Source organism: Macrobrachium nipponense, chromosome 32, assembly GCF_015104395.2.
Source record: "Macrobrachium nipponense isolate FS-2020 chromosome 32, ASM1510439v2, whole genome shotgun sequence".
Lineage (NCBI taxonomy): Eukaryota > Metazoa > Arthropoda > Malacostraca > Decapoda > Palaemonidae > Macrobrachium > Macrobrachium nipponense.
In genome coordinates this window covers 44,043,554-44,065,924 of record NC_061094.1, presented here as the reverse complement: position 1 = coordinate 44,065,924, position 22,371 = coordinate 44,043,554, and the positions used below count along the sequence as shown (strand labels likewise).

At 37.3% G+C, this 22,371-nt stretch overlaps 1 protein-coding gene across 5 annotated transcripts; it reads right to left on the bottom strand.

Moving 5' to 3' along the window:
• Positions 1-730: 730 nt before the first annotated feature.
• LOC135207498 (uncharacterized) lies at positions 731-15,498 on the bottom strand. 5 transcript variants are annotated; one of them, XM_064239314.1, is made up of 4 exons: positions 15,342-15,485; positions 12,448-12,566; positions 10,191-10,385; positions 731-5,633 (listed from the first exon to the last, which is right to left on the bottom strand). In XM_064239314.1, exons 3-4 carry the CDS (start codon positions 10,380-10,382, stop codon positions 1,869-1,871), a joined length of 3,957 nt encoding a protein of 1,318 aa, XP_064095384.1. In that variant the 5' UTR covers positions 10,383-10,385; positions 12,448-12,566; positions 15,342-15,485; the 3' UTR covers positions 731-1,868. The 5 variants fall into 5 exon arrangements, with proteins under 5 accessions (XP_064095384.1, XP_064095383.1, XP_064095382.1 ...); XM_064239313.1 differs by lacking the exon at positions 15,342-15,485 and adding an exon at positions 14,713-15,257; XM_064239312.1 differs by lacking the exon at positions 12,448-12,566 and having other exon boundaries at positions 15,342-15,498.
• Between the last annotated feature and the right edge of the window lie 6,873 nt (positions 15,499-22,371).

Genomic DNA, 22,371 nt, shown 5'->3' with positions numbered 1-22,371 from the left:
ACATAGCTTACTAAGAGCATGTTTACAATACTTAAGGAACAGAATGGTATACATAAACTTTAGGCCAAAGGCCAAATGCTAAGACTTACTAAGGGAAATTGAGAGCAACAAGGTTTAAAAAGTGCAAGAGGAAAACATCACAGTTGTTCTATGAAACAATTGTTGGAGAAAGTGTCAAGTGAAAAAAAAACGAATATGAAAAGAGGTACAATGAAAGAAATTGCCGCTACGGGTCATGGGGATGCTGCAATGAACCTATCAGTAATGCCACATAAGGTGCACAGACATTACCCACAAGTTTCTCGTACAAAAATTTCAATAGTGACATTATCTTACCAATTCTCAGATTCCTGAGTCTACAGTCTATCCTTCATCAACAGCAAGGAAGACGGAAATGAAAGCATAATCATATGATTTTTCTTGAGCAATTCCTGTAATTTTTGTGGACTTGAAAATCCCCTCGAAACTTCAGCAGTGCTCTTGAAGAGCGAACTGATACATCCAAATGAACTAACCTCATAGTAGTTTTCAGATTGAAAGAAAGCAAATCTACCATATTTCTAGGAATCTGTCACGTTACAAGTTGTTATTACTGTATCAAAAATAACAGTTGAACCAAACCAGATGGCATTACTAGTGCCACAAATCATAAGTATCACACCTTAATCTAATCTATTAAACTAAATACTGTGAATCTTAAAGGAGAATGTAGGATGTAACAAAAGTACACTTCATATGAAAAAGTTTATTCTAAAGACCTGGAATAAAATTATTTCATACAGGGTTTTTTCACTTTTGCTAACAAAGCCATAAACAAGACTAGTGCTGGTACAGCATCAACATATAGCTCAGAAATGTATGAATTTTGGTTTCAACGTCTTAATTTAAAAAAAAAGTTTACAGCATATGAAACTGATACGGTAATTCCAAGGTAATATACAGCTAGAGGGGAAAATGTGGCCACCAGTTGTGTCTAATTTGTAAGGAAATTAAATTGTAACATATTAAAGCAAGACGAAAGGCCTTCTCCCTCTACTGTGAATGATTGATGACAGGGCTGAAGAGACAAAAACTGAAATATAGTTTTATTTCGTACAAATGGAGGTAACACTAGAGTAAACCATTTCAACAACATTTAAATTCAAAATCAAGTGTCAAGGTTTTAACTTGCGACATCTTCGCAATGTTAACGTTGCTTAAAACATAAGGAATGCCTTAAAAATTTCTTAACATAAAATGACCAGGACCTATAATCAAGTACAATTCAACAAAATTAGCCACAGTTTGTGATCACTATTTCTCTAAAGAAAACTGGATATGCATACAAGTTTAGCAAAGAAAGGCACTCTCTACATAATACAGCCAATTAATTCCATTCAATTTTCAGTATTTACAAAAAACCTGAGGAAATATCTGCAAAATTCCCAAAATTTTTACTTTACAGATGTCAATACAGTACAATAATACACTTTAAAAGTGGATTCATTTACATAAGCTTACTTTGAATAGAAAAAAAATCTGTATATTTATATATTTATTTATATATATATAGAATGCTTAAATACTTTAGTTTTAAGCAAGAGGACAGTTTTGTACAAGGCAGTGGGGATTTAACAGACTGCACCACTAGGTTGCAAATCACTTGTTCTGGCGCCAAAGTCCGTCTGTCACCTCCATCACATAACTGGCCTAAGTCTTTTTACCAACTAGCACATTTCAATGGTGCATTCTCCAGTGAGGTACAACCTAATTAACTAAACCAATCAAATCTGTTATAATAAATAAAAATTCTTATTTAAAGCCAATAATTGTGTAACATTAAGAATTGACTGCTTTAGTTTATTAAGAAACCCTCCTGAGAACCAGCCTTACTGCTGGTGGTGGGGGTGATGCTGTTGAGCAGATGTGTGACTGGCAGTCTCCAGCTTGATGGACTGCTGATGGGGGGCAGCATGCACCACTACTTGTCCATGGCTCACCGGACCTTGGCTCCCATGAACAGATATGGTCGAGGACTGCTGCACAACTATACTTTCTTGAGCGCCACTCTGATCAGTAATGTGAGCCTGTGACACAACCACCTGTCCATCTAACGCTGCCACTTGTTGCTCAAGCTCATCCCCTATGGCATCTGTAAGTATCACTTGATCTGCTGTAACCTGCGAGATAACTTGGCCAGTAGTCGGGTCAATTGTAACTATGTGAGCTCCCTGCAAGAGGTCTGGAGAGACATCCTGAGCTAACACAACCTGTGTCACACCCTCTGGTAAATTCAGCTGACCACCCAACACACCAGCCACTTGTTGTAGAACCATTTGACCTTCTGTTACTTCCATGGTCTCCACTTGTGTAACTTGGCCAGCTTGACTGACTTGCGGAGGAGGGTGAGCCTTCTGTTCGTGGGGCACAAAATGATGAGACACGAGAGGCACTCGTTCATTCATGATGTCATCCATCATCTCCTCAACACTCTTCCCGGCAGTGTAAAACTCCTCCATTTGTTCCATGGTTACTTTCCACTCTATCAGTCGCCACAGATTATACTTAAGAACTTCATACTGTCCTTGCCCGTAGTCTTCGATCATCTTGACTCCATAATGCTGAAGCACTTTCCCCAAAACAACTGATACATGTTCCTCCAAAAGCCCACAACTTAGCAGCAAATCATGATTAAAAAGCTTTTCAAGCAACCGTCGACACTTCATATCAAGAGTATCTGCCATTATTGTCTCTGGTTCCCTAGGATGGTGAGATGGTGCTACTGAAGATGTAACTCTTGTGTTAGTATCTTGTTTAACTTGCATGTTACTTGACACCACTGGATTATCTTTATTTTGCGGTAAAAGACCAGCCAATTTATTCATATTCAGTTTCACTCCTGAGCTATATAATGATCCAGAAACAGTGGTAGTCATAGGTGTTATATCTCGTGTTACAATTGTTATAGGTGTGTGAGGTGTGTAAGTCGTTACACTAGGAATAGTAGTGGGTGCTTTACTGACAGAATTGGAAGAGCCAGGAATGGAGTCTTCTTCGTCATCATCATCATCATCCCACTCTGATCGTAATGCAGCAATTTCTGGATTTTCAGCTTCAACTTCTGGTTGTGGCATTGGTAACTCATCTATTTTTGTCACTCTAGGAATTGCACATTTAGAAGAGCCTCGTCCTGGCTTCACATCAGCAGAGAAAATGACCTTGTTCTGATGTACAGACTCAATGTGTCGATGCAATTTACCTTCAAACCTGAACTCTCTTCCACATAACTTACAGGAATATGTTGGTATACAAAATGACATTAACTCAACAGGTGGGGACACTATGCTATCAGCTTTACTAGTTGCTACAAAGAAGTCCTGTTTGGTCTGTGATTTATTTCCGAGGGGATTTGCAGTAATGTCCACAGGATATGTTCCAACCCGATTAACCACTTTCATTTTTGGCTCCTCATTCTCAGCTTTTTTAAGATGCGACTCTTGTTTAATCTTCTGCACATCTGATGAATTTGCTAACCTATCCTTTAATTTCTGCAATTCTAATTGGGACTCCTGATTAAACCAAGGCTTCTCAGAAGACTTAATCAAAGGTTTTGGAGACTTTTTCACACTGAAAACAGAGGGCTTAGCCAATGAAACTACTGTATTTCCTTGACCATCAGGTACTCGTAAAATTTTCTTAGCTGGTATGGTTTCTGTATTTTCAGCATCCTTTTCCTTCAATTTCACTTTGACTTTTGTCTGTAGTTTAGAATTTGGTTTTGGGGAAGGCAGACAAGTTTCACAGTTTTTCATGTTACAAACAAAATCTTTTCCATGCTGCTTCTTGGCCATCCGCTTCACACGTCCCTCTGTTTCAACATCATCTGCAGTTGCCATCCCCTTACTTTCTTCTGTATCCATTGCTTCTGTTTCCTCGACATTTCCCATTTCATTCCCACCTTCTTTTCCTTCCGCAGTAGCATTTAAAATACTCATCATCATACTCTTCCGAATAAAACGAAGTTCAGCTGCTCCTGTTAATCCAAAAGAATACTTTTTTCCACGAGAGCCTCGTCCACGCCCTCTAGTTTTCCCCCTACCTCTGCCTCTTGCTAATGGTGTGGAGAAATGGAAACCAGACTTAGTGTCCCCATACAATCTTCGATCTGTTTCCAAATCATCTTGAGATTCCTCTTCAAGTTCTTCTGGATTAACTGTCGTTAACTCCTCAGCAGATTCTTCAGGAGGCTTATCTCTTGCTTCTTCCTCAATTATTTGCATTCTTGTTTCCTCCTCTTGGGAACTGTTGTCTTCATTTTCAGGCTCTGGTTCTCTGACATCAAGACCTTGCTTTGTCATGGATGAAACAACCTCTTGCAAAAATATTGCATGCTCATCATTTGTGCTTCCTGCTTCTTCCAAAACAGGCTCTTTTGTTTCTGATACCGGCTTTAAGTGAGCGCCTTGAACAATAGCGTCAAAAGCAGCATCCTGAACTGGATCAGAGGCCATATCACTTGTCCCTGTGACTGTAAATAGCTTAGACTCTTCGGGACTCTTCATTTCACTAGGGTCATCTTCATCTTCATCCGAGCTGTAATTACGGTCCATTCCTTCATCAAAAATATCATTTTCATACATATCATCGTCTGCTGGACGAGGCGTAGGGGGAGCAGACACCTGGGTACTGGCAGACACCTGGCCCTGGTACATTCGGGGAATAATGACATGGCCTCCAGCCTCATCAGTCTGAGTAGAAGCTGAACACATAACTTTCTTCCCACGTTTAGCTTTAACTCGTCTGCTGTTGATTGCATCTCTAGGTGCTTTGAAGACTTGTGGAGCAAATCCAGTTTGCTTCATTTCACCATCAATTAGATTACTCACAGTAGGAAGTTTATCAATAATACTTCCCTCAGCTACAGCCCCATGATTCCACTGAACATGCCTCTCATAATCACTTAATCGGATAAATGCACGAGTACAGTGTTCACATTTGAACATCCTAGGTCCAAGTTTCTTAGTAAAATGTTCATCAGTAACTTTGGTATGACGCTTAATATGGGTAATAAGGTGGTTTTTCTGGGTGAAACACTTACTACACAAATGACATTTAAACGGCTTTTCTCCCCTATGAATACGCAAGTGAATGTTTAAAGCTCCAACTGTTAAGAATGCCTTATGACACACATCACAGTAAACACACTTACTCTTATCATGCAAACGCATGTGAACTTTGACACAGTCTTGCCGACTGAATCTCTGATGACACACAGGACACTCAAACTGCTTTTCAATGCCATGTATCACCAAATGGCCCTGTAAGTGAACCTTCCGAGCAAACGACTTCGGACAATGAGGGCACTGGAAAGGTTTCATATCTGAGTGAATAGCCATATGTTGAATCAATGTTTTTCCTGTCATCATAACTTTATGGCAAATCTCACAGGCAACCGGAACCTCTAATGCCTGATTACAAGCACTGATCTGATCTGTAGTTGCAGGGTCTTGTTTAATAGTAGTTCCTCGTCCTCTTCCCCTTCCACGAGTTGGAGGTTTACTATTACGCATGAGATCTTGTGGGGAGAAGATAATTGTCCCAGGTGGAGGAATCATTCCCCCAATTGAAGAGAACTGATTAATTGATGCAAATTCCTGTAAAGAAATAAATAAGTTATAATAATAATTCAGGTAAAGCAAAAAATTTTAACATAGTACTGGGCATTAAACTCTACAAACTCCTTAGCTAATGAAACCAGTATAACAAATAAAATGTGTGGAAAAACAGATACGTATGACTAAAAAAAGAACTCTTTACTAATAGAAACATTTTATTTCCAGATGCAACCTCATCACTTTACAATAGCCTATATCAACACACAAAAAATAAATGGCCACGACTTAGATTCCAATGTTAGCGTTTACCAGAGCAGCAGTTGGTGGGAAGGCAAGGCCTGCCTTGTGAGAACTTATCCCTCTCAACAAATAACCACCCCTGCAGAGCAAAAAGGTTTTACAAATGACTAATAAAAATGTGTACATGAAACACAAAACTAAAGCTAATGAAGCAAGAGATAACTCAATTCTCACATCTATGCATGAGCGGATATACTACCTCTAAATACGGTAAGCCCAGACTTTTTTTCCTTAAATGAGAGAATGACAATAAGAGAAATTTTAAGATACAAATTGCTGGGACAGATGGAAAGAGACCAAATAAAACAAAGAGAATTTCCCTGTAAACTGAACATCAGAACCAAAAGTAAAAGTAGATATGTTGCCTACTGTTTACAGACGACACAAAACTGAAATACTGACGTGTATTTATGACACTGACGTGTACTACTATTTATGTCTATTTAGGCTTAACACTCTTCCTTGGCAGCACTGCATCCAAAATATAAACAAAGGCATCTTCTCCAGTCCCACTCTACAAAAAAACACTTACATAGAAAAGACATAAGAAGCAGCCACTTCAACGACATGAAGTCTCCCTTGAGGATAGGGGAGAAGGTAACAATGGTTGTGCCCCAGAGGCCCCTGTTGAAAAAATGTGCCTATCTAAAGAAATGCTTGAGGTCCTGACAGCAGATGGGAGTTAATCCTGGGATGGTGTATAATATTAAAAACATTTTTCCCTTTCCCTTTTTCAAGATGAAACTCCCACTTACTGTCCAAGTCATTACCGAGTCACAGATTCAAAATTGAAGACCAGCACCAGACCCTAGAGAGCAACAATTTATTGACGGTTGAAATGGAGTTGGACGCGTCCCCAGGATTTTACAGCTGCCTGGCTTGTGGTCCTGGAGTGATGAAAGGAGGATACCTCATCACTTACTTTAGCTCTGAACCAGTACTTCCAGCAGACACTGTTCAGGATAGAATAACTCTGTTCCATGCCCTTCCTTGCATTGGTGGATTTGAAGAATTTATGATATAAAAATCACTTTGCATGGGATGGCAATGTCTTCAAGTTCACCAAGATGCTTGAACAAGCAGAAACTTGGGCACATTAAGAATGTTATAAAGCTTTAAAGGCCTCTTGTCAACTAAATCACTATGAACTTCATCATATTCTTTTATGGCTTCATTAATGTCAACATCTGGGTCTTCAAGTCAACTGGGAGAAATCAGATTTGGAACAGACTGTAAGAGCAAATTTACTTAAGCAGGGATGAAGGATTTCCAAAGACTGGTCTCTTCCACCAAGATTTGGTAGTCCTAGATTGGAAATCTTGTCTCCCTAGAGACACTATACTGCCAAAGTCAGTTCAGAATTCACTCTCCACAGCTGCATCTAACTAATCTTGGTAGCAGTAGCACAGCCAGAATGCTAGACAGTCACCAACTCCAATGATGTCCACTGGTGTCAAGATTTTGAACCTCAGGTCAGTCCTCTTCGAAAGGGCCTTATCACAGATGACAACTCGTGAAAAGAGTAACTGGTGGGCAACAAGATACAGAGATCCAGGAAATAAAGGACAGGTGGAACTGAGAGAAAACCCAACAGTTGCACTACGTCACAGTTAAGAGAGGTTGGAAAACAAGGCTGAAGAAACAAAAAAGGAAGGAACAAAGAAAGTACAAAACAGGAATAAAGGTATTAAGTTAAAAAGTTCATGCAGCTAAAGGCCAAAGGAATCCTGCAAACACCCTTTATTAATGCCTACAGTGCATCAAGTGAGGTGGACTGCTAGCACTAACCCCCACAGGGTCCTCGTCACAGACGCATTAATATATGAGCGAGAACCTCCTTAATATGCTAAAGTCAGGAATTTGGTAATGTGAGCAAGTATCAGTGCATCAAGAGCTTAAAACAAATATACGAGTCCTTTTCTTGGGTCTACAACTCTTCACTCTTCATGTAGGAGCAAAGATTAGACGAGTGACGATGGACAAATACTGTTTATGTGGTACACCACCAAGGTGGTATGAGACAGGATATCCTATGTTAACTGACAAACTCACCCCAAAGTTCATTCTAGGATGATTTAATGTAGTTACAAATAGCCTTAGCAAGAGATACCAAATACTTTCTTTGCAATGGTTTCTTCACAAGGTTGTAGCATAGATCTATGGCAACAGTAGAGACCCAATTGTATTGAACTGTATGGAACAGCAAAATCACTTCCAAGAATACATGGTAGCATGTTAGTCTCAGCATGAATGGGATGGCCTATCTATTCTTGTAGATATTCAGAAAATAGAAGTTTCTACCTTAACCACACTCATGCCGATTTCAAAAGAACCTGGAGATGCTAAATTTTCAAGCACAAAGTTCATCCATAAAGCTTATGAGCTAATGGCTTTAGAGCAAATTCAGTCAAAGCTATCTCTTAGTATTGTATATTTTTAACCACCATGCTCTATCTACTGATGTGTCATCTCTTCCAGTTCCACCTCATATTCTTGTTCTAATGACATCCAAAGATGCTCCAAGTCTTAGTTTTTTATACAGAGGATTCTTGTTAAACCATCTTATGAGCATTCTTGGCCATTACCCAGCAGATTCTTCTGGCTTTTACCCTTTCCAGATGGGACAACAAGCTTTGGGCTATCTCACATATGATAATTTAATCAGAGTTTGGAATCCATAGGTGTCTTTTACAGCTGACTTTGTAGTGAATTTATGACAAATTTTTTAATAAATTTGTATTTTTCATACCTAACCAACCTGAGGTCTTAACAATAGGATATTTTCCAAGCACCAGCTGGTAACTGGTTAAAAATAATCAAAGATTGTAAGCAAGTAATTTGTGAGATCTGGCAACTCCTGCACAATGTCTGCTAAATCCTGCAAAACAGCAAAAACAGAGTGTGGGTATTTATGTTATATAAGATACGTAAAGCAAAAATGTGTTGCGCTTCTAGTACTAGGTGATAGCTGGTCAGAGACTGCACACTACCTCGTGACGTATTTAGTCTTCTTAACCGCCTTGGAGAGTAAGATGCCATGACTTTCCTCTCCTTCCAAGTCGGTTGATTTGTAACCATTTTTTTTTTCTTTTAGAGTGCTTGTGTTTGTAATTCTGGATTACGGACCTGGGCCAATTCATGGTGCCCTTCACCATTCCATCACTCTCATCCCAAACAAAGGATCAAGAAGTCCTTCTTTATCCAGCAAGATCAATCTGCAATTACCTAGGAAGAACCAGGAGCTGCAAAAGAACTTAGACTTCCCTTCAATATTCACATCAGGATGCAAGCGACTAAGAATACAATGCCCTTTGGTTCAGAAAGCCATGTTGAAGGTATAACTAGATAACAGACATCTGGGGCAGAAGTTAACATTTTATCAAAATGACCAGGGTTCTCTCAACATCTTTCCTTATGATGATATATCTTATTCTTAACTGTTTTAATTACATGTGCCGATGGTAGTACCTGGCTACAGCTGCAACTTCACACTAAGAGATTAACTCAAACTTGAACAAGTCTTAATAATTGTGAACAGTTATCATCACAGATCAGGTAATACCTGATTGAGCTGATATTCTCAGCACAGTATGATCTTGATGGTCATTATGATAGTCTCCCCATCGTTCTTTATAGCATTACTCAATGCACAGATTTTTGGGATTACTCACTACTACCATTTGCGCAAAATTACTTTCTGGCAAAATAATTTCCTACTACTATACTAATCCAAAGTTTTGAACTTTATTTCAGATTACTGTTCTGCCGAACAAATCAGTTACATTGCTTATCTCAATCCCAAATGCTCTCTGATGGATACCACATGGATCAATCCTCCAATCTAAGTTCTGATTCAGCTAAGTAAAGATAACATATGTAGCAAAGCCAATTTTTTCAACTAAAAAATACATCATACAAACCTCTACCGAATTCTTGCAGGTATAATTGGTTAGGCACACAAAAAGTGTAGCGGTATACCTTTCAAGACTAAAAGATCAACATACACTGCACAGAAAAATTTACAAGCTACCACTTTTCTTGTGTTCGTTGAACAAAAGTCAAAAGCATCTGGGATTTTGTGGGCTATGAAATTGGGCTAAAATGACACACTTTTTAATCAATTCTGTGTATGAACAATTATAAATCCCAAAGTTTGCATGGAAAAAATTTATTTTTCAAAATCAATTCTTACTTTTTACTAATCACATCATATAAAAAGTAGGCAAATACCAATCTACATCAACTATTAATCAAACAAACTATTTAATCCCCTTAGATAAAATGCAGTTTCCTTACATCATCATGTCCAGGAGCTGCAGGCTCTGAAAGTTTCGGGCCCGTGTCAATAATATGTCCAATTGTGCCAGTTGAATTAATGATGTCATGCATTTTCTTAGCCATTTCTTCATCATGGGGGCCTTCATCCATCAGCATGACCTTCATATCATCCCCCCCTATCCCCATAACTTCTATAGATGACGAGGCCATTTTCTGCAAAAACAAAATACTGATTATAATGGTTTAAAACAAAAAATTTTTGTAAAATTATATACTTATCCAATCATTTACTTTGCAGATTTTATAAGATCTAAGCAACTACAAAATATTCTTACAAGCAAATGTTAGTTTAATGTACAGAATACTGCACAGAAAAATTCTTTAAAAGCCTTAATAAAACAGAAAAAAAATCAAATAAAATTTAATCTGTAAAATTACGAAAAAAAATTAACTTTATTATGATGAGTGACCACAATTATTCAAATTTACATCTTGATTCCACCATGTACATCAGGTTCCTATCATTATCCCTTGGGGCCTAAAAATAAAAGAAAGCAAAATATTCAATCATGGCAAACTATGGATTAACTGTAGGATTTTTAATTCTGAAATATTTATTGGCTCTGCCTTGAAAGGTATCCAAAGTGAGTGCTCAGTAAAAGGCACCTTGAATGTCACTTATGTAATTTATTTATCAAAATGTTTGTCTCTTGCATTTTAAGACATAATTCAAGTGCTTTTTTCTTTCTCTCTTTTCCCACTTTCAATATGTTCATTCTGTTTTGAAATACTGATACAATAACAGAAAATGTTTCCAAACCATCTCTTTCATTCTGTTATTCATTACTCCTCCTTTACCACAAAGCTCATCTCTTTCTCATTATTTCATGCATCAACACAACCATAGAGTACCTCTCACTCCTCCAGGCTGGATGAATACAAAAGCATGTGCAAGTACAAAACATTACTATGGCTAAAGCAAGTACGAAACATTAACACTTTTCATGAAACATTTGCTAAATACCGTGCTCATTTAGTTTGCATTGCTGGGAATAGGCATTTTTTATGCTCCAATCCACACCATTCAAACTTTGCTCCACACATAATGTATGAAGCAATGTGTTTACGTTTACACTTTGGCCAAAACAAGGTAGATTCATGGGAGTAGAGCAGATAAATATGGGATTACTGTACTGCACAAGTTCTCATTATTTTGTATTAATGACAACCATAACTTAAAATGGGCTTAATCTACGTTAAATTCTTATACATTAACTTTATTCCATGAAGAATTTAGATGCCATGCAAAAGCATTCAAAGCAATTTCTTGCGGTTGCAGCTATGGTGTTTCTATATATAATTAGGAAGAGCACTTGTACTGAAAATATTTCAAGTATTACAGATTTTCATGGTCCTGCCATAATTTTTTAGACATTTTTCAACTGATAGGCTGCCTACAAAGGACGCCTATGTAACATAATCAGACTTTATATAATTATCAAGGAAATATCAGCAGTGAAGTGTATTGACAATCAACAATTATTAACACAATAGCTTGAGAGTTAGCTCATGTATATTGACAGCACTTCAAATACCTATTATGGTTTCAATATCTAATAGTCTGACGAGGCTACACAGTTTTAATTGCAATCACATGACTCACACGGAGGGATTCAACTTCAAAGAAAGACGACCCACTAGGTAGCAAAAAGATGTACTAAGGAGCAGGTAGAGTAAAATAGCAAAAGGGAATGCAGCTAGGGGCCAAAGGATACTGTACTACACTTAAGCATTAACCTAATTAACCTTTTTACAGACAAAATAAGGATAGGGATAGCCCACCACTTCTGAAACTTTACATGTGCGCTTGGAGAATATTTAAAAGATCCAATTCACATTAGTGCGCTTTCCCATGAACTAGACCAAATATCACCAAGATTGAGACTGTTGCTGATCGTGCAATTGATACATTATTGATAAGGCAGATGCTTCCTGTGGTAATAGCTATCAGCAATATATGATGAAGAAACCACCCAAGCATACTTCAAGCTCTATAGTCAAGGTGAGCATAAAATATTAAGCCTTTAAATTTTACAATTTGGCTTATCAATATTATTATCTCATTATTTCTCATGCAATTTCATCTTTCAACCTGACATCCTTAAGGTACTGTCTACTGTACAATGTTCCAAAGTCACCTTTTTAACTACATAGTATATAAACAAAAAGAACACTGGAGTGATGTAATGCACAAGATATCCATAATTCCACCAACCAGTTTTAGGCGGTGTCATAAACTTTGTTCTAAAGGATTTCCCAAACTGGAAGCAAGGGCTTTTTTTTCTTAGTGGTAATTTTTACACCGTATACCTTAGCCTGCATGTTTTCGGGTTACTGAAAAAACAAAAATAATATTAAAGTTATGAATGTAAACTTGTCTATAAAGTAGTATGCATTAGAAAAGGACAAAAACTGATTGAGTGATAATGAAAACAGGACATAAGAGACTGCGGATTGTGGGTCAACTACAAAAGTTATGCGACGAAAATCATTACTACCTCAAAAAATGTGAGTAGACCTACATGCTCTCCACGAGCAATGTACAGAGAAGTTGAAATTTTGAGAACCAAAAGAGACAACGCAAACTGCGCTAAAAAAAATACAAGAATGGGAGATATCTGATCTAGAGTTCTTAGCAATGACATAAAAGTTCAATTTTATAGAAGGCAAAAGAGATGATACAAACTGTACTAGAAAATTAAAAGAACGGGGGATATATAATCTGGAGTTGTTCTCCAAGAGCAAGCAATAACAGAACATTAAAAATGAATTAAAACCATCAGGTTTACAAAACAAAATAGGTCATAAGGTTTGAATTATGTGTTACTGAACACAAAACCAGAGGCAATAAAATGGATAAAATCAAGAAGGAAATTAACGTTCCATCAATTGCACACTGCAGAACAAAAAGAATCAACAGAAATTCAATTTTCTGAAATTTCCATAGTATTGGGGAAAGGACACAACAAGGTAATGGGCATTCTGCAGAGCTCGTGTACCATGGAAAAGCCCATTGTCTAAGCTAACTAAATACTCATGTTCCCAATCAGTCAGGAAAACTTATGTCACAGAAAGCATCAAAATGTGATACATGTACATTACGGCAGATGGAAAAATTCTCCCTTATATAATAGGTACAAGAAATGTAGATAGGCTATCTTAAGGTAAAAATAAATATTATCTAAAAATCTTTAACACTTTAGAAAATGTGAGAGTGCAAAAGGGCGTGGTATTAAAAAAATACAAAACTTCCAGAAAACATGTTATAAAGACAGAAAAGAGTGTTTCCATCAGTAAGGGCAACATCATTTTTTCAGGAATGGTTTAATTTACAAATGGGCTTAAGCTACTACATCAATGATTAGCACAAAGTCATACCTGTTTGTGACAGTGATGAAATGCTAATAATCCTGCATAATAAAGTATAAAGTACATCTGTTTTAGCAACTTTCATTCCCTAATTGGTTAGTGATGCCAGATAAATCACAATCAATCAATCCCTAAACAAAGCATTATCAAGAATAGCAATTCACCCCCCACCCCCCAACTAGTTAGCTTAACTAGCTGGGTCTGTGAGTTATATAGTAGCATAGAATTAATAAAAATGACCATATGCTTATGCCTCAACAGAGTTTATTTGGGCTATTTTCCACAACCATGATTACATGACAGTGAGGGTAATTGGTTAGCCTAAGTAATTCGAGGTCAGGCTAGCATCATTACTTTATAACCACCAGACTAAGCTTAGCCAACAGAAAAAAATTTGAAAATTCTCAATTCTTAACTATATAGGCTACATACTAGGTTACTAGGTAGGTAGCCACATTTACATTAGAATATAAAGTTTTACTATTGTACCTAATGGGAAGTGACCTAGGCTAGGCTACACTAACTTTCTACTTACACGAAGGTCGGCCTAACATTAGGCTATGTTAAAGTATTACTAAGTCTTGGGGAAACCTTGAAAATATTTTAGTAACCATATGACTGTACTGCAATGTATAGTAGTATATTACAAGGTGAGACTGGCCAGCTATCTATTGAAGTTGCCTAAGGAGGGTAGTCAGCTACCCTTGGCCTAGCCTAACCAGCAGATAACATTTAGCCTACTACCTATTGCTATAATATATATACATAGTATATATACACCTATATAAGCTACCTGTGTTAAATTACCGTTCAATATTGTCTAGCCTATCACTGAACTGGGGTAAAGTACGTTAATGCAATACGAAAGGTGTCATACACATGTGTACCTCCCATCAAATACGGGCTAAGTTGTCAATCAATCAGTCAGGGCAATAGCATACTGAAGGCAAAAAATACATACTGTTGCCACCTAATGTTTAGTATATGATACGCTTGGCTACGGCCAAAGCCAAGGAGTCAATTTGCGACCTAAAAATTAGCTTATTGTCACAAATTCATCTTTTCCCCTTCTTATAACATGATAAAAAACCACCGCGGAGCATATACAAACCATAGAAAACGAAGTTATTCCACTCTCCTCGGCACTTCCTTATTTTACTTGCATTCCCCGTGAATATTGGGCAGCGGCGATGGAAGCCATTTTCTTTCTTTATCGCCTCCGTTCTCCCGCTGCCTCTTATTTCATGGCCCTCACGCCTTACTCAGCCCATATTTCTCGTCACTGGCCATTTCCAAATGTAGCTGGATAGATTTCCGTGGTATAGGGTATGTATATCCTGGTATACCGGCACAAAATACGACGACTATCGACTAAAAACCGAATTTATTTCTAGAGTGGAAAAATTTTCTCTCTCACACTTCGGCCTTCGTTTCCCGTTCTCCGTAAATCGAGAAATTAAAAGTAAACAAACAGACAATAACAATCACACACAGGTGTGGCAGAGAAGCACTTCGGTCCTTAGCGCAAAATTGACTAGATAAGCCGACTGTGTAGGACATTAATGGCCTGGATAATCAATAAAAGAGAAGAGAGACTTAATACGACATTTTGGTAAGGCGTCAATCAAAGCAGGACCCAGTCTCTCTCTCTCTCTCTCCCCCCTGAACATTTCCCATTTTCACCCCCAAAAATAAAGAGAACGGTTGCGTATCTTTGTTTAAAATATGGCTTATACTCACTATTGAGAGCTCCTATATATTCTCCCCCGGGAGACGGCGATCTAAGGAGGATATATCCGCGAAAAAGGTGGAAAATAGATCATCACACGCCATACACAAGCGAAAACTGGAATGCACTTTCAGCGACCACGGGCACTCTCGTCCAACGCGAGATTCCGCGAGATCTGTGACGTCACACAGCGGCCTTTGCGGATTCAAAATAATTTTCTTTAAAGAGTTTTTAACAATGATTTTAGCTCATATCACTCACAGTCAGCTTACTTATTTTTCTAGATTATTCTTTTATAATATACTGATTTATTCATTAACATTTCAACGTCCTTCGAATGAGTTCTTTTTTTTCCGTGAACCGTTGGGTCGATTAGAAACGGAGCAATATTTTCCTTACTCTACCACTAACGTTTCGTTGCTAATGATTTAGTGATTTGCTTCTGCTTTTAACATTGCCTTGAAATACTCTGTCTAGTTTATGAGTATTTACTCTTCTTTATTATCTCCTTATCTCCCTCTGACTTATAATCACATTCGGTTTTCTATGTGATGTTACTTGCCATTTTTTTTCGTGCATCCCAGATAATTCAAATTTAATAACAACCAACAAAACTGACTGCTGTTATCAAGGTCACCGTTTAAATGTACATGCCCATGGCACTTTATTTGTTAACAAAAAGTTTAGTGATAATATTTGATGAATACTAACACTAGTTTTAATGGAAAGTGTATTCAAGAGGTGAAATACGTTTCACGACACGTGAAAACGCACACACACACGAACAAATTGTAGTATATGTGCTCCGCGTGCGTTCATTCCGCCGTATTTTCCTACTTCATAACTGCACCTATATCAAAGTTATCTGTAAGAGAGTTAATCCATATATATATATGATTTAGAATCAAAACTGCCAAAGTATTTGTAAGACTGACGCTGCTACTTCTCTTTTGTTAAAGGTCACCTGTGATGACAGCGCTGGCCGCTCTCTGACTCATCCCTCCCCCTCCCCGCCATTAATATTACAAGGGCAATGCGTCCCATGGACAGTGTTTGAGCGTGTTTCGTTGGTGTTAAAGAAGATAGACATTAAAACATGCGCACTGGGCGACTTTTACCGCTTGTCGGCGACTATATGAATTCAGCCGAGTACTTGCTCAATCGTCGTGGCTCGTTCATTTTGGCCTACGCCTTTTGAAAATGGCTAAGATCGGTCTGGTTACTTATGTTCAAGAGGATGTTGTTTTCTTTTGGGCGCACGCAAACGTTCTAATTCGACAATAATTAATACAATTTAAATCAGATTTTTGATGAATGAACTGGAAAGCACGTTTCGTGTAAAGGCGAGCAAGCATTGTCGTACGACACTTTATTTGAGTTGAATCCTCACCAGTAGCATCATCAGTCGTCCTTTAAACAAATTAGAGGAGTGTGAACGTTTTTCTGTTGCTATGTGAAACTATAACTCATGGTACTACTACCGTTGTATCCTTTCACCTATTGTAAAACTAAATTTTATTTTTTTTGGGGGGGAGGGGGGATGCAATTCAATATCGGTAGATCTCGACGTCCTGGCCTTGTATATTAGACTTTTTTTTTTCCATCGTGAATAACACAAATCCCGAACAGAAAAACGTTTCCGAGTTTCTGACAGAAAACGAAGAGGCTGACCTACGGAGTCCATTTTCTTTCTTATGTAGAACTAATACTGACGTGAGGGTAATAACAGTGTCAAGCATCCTTATACATATATCCTTCAATTTCTGAACGGGGAATTCTCCTAGCAATGGCTACTTCGAAGCAGGTTTTGTTGGTCATATTTTTTTTTAATATTCTTTTTTTTTAATTGTTCTCAAAGAGAACAACTTCACAATAGGAGGTAATTGTAAGGGGATGGGTATTGAATAAGCAAGAATGCAAGATCGTGTATAACGAGGTATGTGGAACTTGCATTTGTCAGGTGGTTGAATATAACTGGTCCACGTTAACACCTTCTAACTGCGAATGTGCACGCATATGCGATTGTCTGTGAACGAACACCTGGACCGTTCTGAGCAAGTCTCGAAATTCACTGGACCTTAGCACTGCGAGAGTGCGTGTAGCATTGTCTTCTTCTTCTTCGTCTTCTTCTTCTTCTTCTTCTTTGCGCGGTTGTTATCATGATTGTTCATTGTATTACCGTTCTGAGTCTCCTACTCTGTCAAATAAGCATTCTTCAGAAGCAAAAAAAGAAAAAAAATGAAAGTTTGGCTGTTTAATTTTGTATTAATAGCATACAGAATGCAAACGTTGTGTATGGTCATGCATAAAAAATCCCATTTTTAAAATTCTGTGCGTTGCGTGCATTGCGGAAAAACTATTTGCATAAATAAATTAAAAGATAGATAACTTCCGTGTCCATTCTATCCTCCTTTTGCAGAATAGAGTAACAATAGCAGTTATTTCAATAAACTGTGGTAGGTACAATAGAGACAAAAGAGGGTTACCTTTTCCTGGATTTTTTCGAACAGTTGCAAAAAGCAGGATCATAGTAAAAGTGAAGCAATAAAGGAGCCCAAAGACTTGATACCAAATGTTCCCAGCCTACTAAGAATAGAATATAGAAAACAGTGGCGATGTGTGGCTTAAGGGGGCACTGACCAAAGATTGGAGAATGGACCCCATTCACACTACGAACAATACACGGCAAAATCTTAAAGCATCTTTTATCTTGCTACTATATAAGTAATTTCCAGGAAATACTAGACTGTTGTGAAACATATAAACAGCTAGTTTATAAGTCTCTTTTTTAATATAAGGCCTCACGTGTACATACACGTTACCAGATTAGTCACCCAGATGGAATGATGAAATGGTTTTCTGTTTGTCTTGTTGAAGACAAGAACTCTTATATTTTTCGTTGGATGAGTTCTTAGAAACCCATTCGTTTTCTATGCGATGTTTACTGGATGGTGGGTGGGGGTTAGTTAACCCCCGTCAATGTTGATTTTGAGTTGGTGAAAATTTTTTTGTTCAAATACACACATGTATATTGTGTGTTAAATATATATATATCTATATATATATATATATATATATATATAATTTTTATTCTGTGTGTGTGTGTGTGTGTGTAAGAAACCAAGAATCGATAAATATGACGCATATAATCTTTATCCTCTTTGCATTATAAAATACTCTCGGGGCGAAATATTGTTATTGTCTCAAAAACAAAAGATTGGTTTGTATATATATAAAATCGCCTATATAGGATGTATATTGTATCTAGTTCAACTTGGTCAGAATTACTAATTTGATCAAAATTGTCTATCAGATGGTCCTCAAACCATCCCTGCATCCGAACGCTCTCTTTTCAAATATAACTGTTTGTTCGTTCATCTCTTTAGACTAGTTTAACTTTCTTTTTTTACTGAGGGTGAACTGTGACTTCGTTTTCTTAAGTGAGAGTTCGAACGAACGCACAATAGTAACTTTTATCAGAACGTTCTCTCTCTCTCTCTTCCAGACCTCCTCTCTCTTTCGATGCGCGTATGAGCGCATGTGTGTGTGTGTGTGTGTGTGTGTGTGTGTACGCGTCTAATAATAAAACACAAAAAGTACCGCCACTCCACTCGCGCGACTCATATTGCCTCAAAGAAAAGAACGCTTTGTGGAAATAGCGCGGATGTATAATGTGTCCAGTCATCGCTTGTCAATACCTGCCGTCCGTGGTAATAATGATCGCCGTGATGCACATTTCAAAAAATAAACGCGCGCCAGCGTATGCGCAGCCAACAACATGAATGGCTTGTCGAAGGAAAGTACACGATTCCGTCTAGCTTTACACTATCTAGACCGTGCTCTTAGTAATCGCTGTTAACGTTGCCTAATTTCAACTTTCTTTTAATGTCCCGAACGTTTTCATGTATCATGTTCATATCTGCAAACGTTTATGTTATATATTTTCAGGATTGATAGAGTACAGGGTTAGCCAGTCCCAGCGAAACTGAAATATTGTAGCTTAATCTTAGTCTACTGTTGAATTCTTAAGGAAGTGTAATCATCGTATTTATACACTTCCTTTTGACGGGCATCACTGGGCTCATTACTACACCAATGCTATGCCCATTTGAATATAACGACAGCCAACAGACCAATGAATTACGAGATCAATGACTGTCCAAAATTCTTTATCTCTCATGCGATTTTCTTGTCTGGTGAAAGAATTACGCTAATAACTGACATTTAAATGTACAGAATTAATCAACTAAAACTATTTATGGTCTTATTTGCTTTATTTGTATTTAATTGGCGTCCCAGTATCGGAGGTCAGTGTATAGTAGAGAAAGTCACTCGCTTGTTCTTCAGAGAAAGGTCTGTCACAAAGAAGTTCAACCTTGGAATCCATCCATTCATATTTTTATAAATAAATTTATAAAATAATAATATCATTACTCGTCAAACTACCGAAGGACAACTTGAGATGTAGGGCCAGTAGGGGAATAATATTATCAAAGCTAACTAAACAAATTTCTTTGAAATTTAATTGGCTCAGAAGCTATTCATAACCGGACCGGTCGAGTAGTCACATATCAAACAGGAACTGATATGAAATAATCTTTACTTTTAGACGTTTCATTTAGTTTTATTTCCCCTGACGATGGAGACAGTAGTAGTTCTCGTAAAGCCTATTCATTTTCTGTGTCTGTAATAAAATACCAAGATTTAACACGCAGGAAAAGGAGCCATATTTTATTCTGATCTTTAAACAACTTGATTATCTTTGTATCGATAATAATAATAATAATAATAATAATAATAATAATAATAATAATAATAATAATAATAATAATAATAATAATAATAATAATAATAATAATAATGGTCGTGCCTTTTTAGTGCAGAACCTATTTTGGAAGATATCGATCCTGTCAGTTCGGTTAGGTAATGTGCACAAAAAAGATAACCAGAAATAGGCTCACATAGATAGCTAGTCTCACCCAAAGAAATGTTTCAAATTCAAGCTCCTCTAAGGCAAACGAGAAATAAAAAAAACATGTTAGGGATTTGCTATTTATTACGATTAGGATTAGCTTTACCAATAGGTTAATCCTTTCCAAGTAGACCTACTGGGTTTGAAAACTGCGTTGCGATCAAGTGACAAAATTCGCTAGACTAACGCATCATAGTACTACGGGTGAACCGTCAAATAGCTATACTTTTTTTTACCCCATTTGATTCTGGTGTTGTTACTATTGCCATTATTATTCAGACGATAAACCGTATTCATATGGAACAAACTCGTAGAGGCCATTAACTTGAAACTCAAAAAATAACAATAAAAACGCAGAAAGAAGAAATCAGCTAGAAGAAGGAGTATCGAAATATTGCTATTCTTGCAATGCATCGCCATTTACCCATAGAAGATACAAAACGAAACACAAAAGACATCCGCAAAGTATAATTATTCACACAATCTCTTCACGACAGCAAACCGTAAATTATCTTGACACCCGCGAAAGCACAAGCGAATTGGTCATTAGTTACGTCCGGCCGCCGCTTTTAAAGTAGAGCTGTCCAGACGAAGTCGCCTCACTCAGTAAGCCCTGCAGTTATGCAAGCGTAGCGGAAAGGGACGTCGCTAAGCAAATCTACAGTCGACGTCATTTTTAGTTGTTGCCGATTTAACTGGCCTGATACGAACATCGGCCCTTAATTAAGGAGCAGCTCTTAACAGCAGACCTGCGAAAAAGGCTTCTTTTGTATACGTGGCGTCTAAAATAGGACTAATTAATATGTATAGATCATAAGTCAATTGGCAATATACCAAGCACTACAACGCCTACCTTTTAATAAATTATAGTGATGAGAGAGAGAGAGGAGAGAGAGAGAGAGAGAGAGAGAGAGAGAGAGGTTAACAAGGTAAGCATTCACAGATGTACGCGGCGAAGGAACTAACCTTTTGATAATGCAATCAATAAAGCGTGGCCCTACCAGGATATGAGCATAGGCAAAGTAGGGGGCGGAGGCGGGGGGATTGTAGTCTATCGAAGAATCGAGTTAAAAACGAGAAAGGCAGAATCAAAATAATAATGGAAATATTTATAAAATAATATAATTATTACCAATTCAAAAGCGTATGTTGATTAAAAAATACGTTAAGCTTCGATAACTCAATTGATTTGTGCTGCGTAATAAATAAAGACATCGGAAGGGCTGAACGACTGCGCATAAAAAATAGGATATTTTATCATCCAAGTTTATTTTTGGGGTCCCGGCTGTGGGCTCCATTCGGTCTATTAGCAGAGCCCTCTCGTTTGTTCATTTGTCAGTTATAATTTACAGTGATCAAAGTTAGAGAGACATAAAGGTTAAATAAAACACTATGACGATGACAAAATAAGAGGATCATAATGGAAGTGTAGATAATTTATAACTGCCTGTATCATCTTTACACTGATCGATTCAAAGTGATTCATACACTTTTTTTCCAAATGAAGTTTTTCTCTTATCGTTTTAAATGTAAAATTTCCTATTTTATTGGTAGCGTACTAAGTGGAAAATCTACTTTATTTGTATAATTAGGAAGAACAGTTCTTTGTTGGTGAACTGAATGTTCTAAGAAAGAAAATATTTACCAATTTGCATCTGATTAACCCCATGTATAAGTTTCATACTTTTATTCAAACTATCAAACAACACAGAGAAAATAATTATACATTTCCAATTTATCGAGATTATGCATATAAATAAATTAATAAATATAAATAGTTAAATGAACAAATAAGCGACGAAGGGAAAGTGTAGCTCTAAGTGGGGGAACTCAGTTCGTCGGCCATGGCTACAGACGCAGCCATTAGGCTACACATTAACCAATTAACTGATTAATTTGTAGCCTAATGGTTGAATCATTTCGCATAGATCGTGGAAGTATACAACTTATGTTCAGGTGTCTTCTGAAATATTCTGTCATTATTTTAATATATAATCCTTTGGGGAAAAATATCGAAAACAACAAATACCTTTAAAATAGGAAAATAACATAACGGATGAGACTAGTTA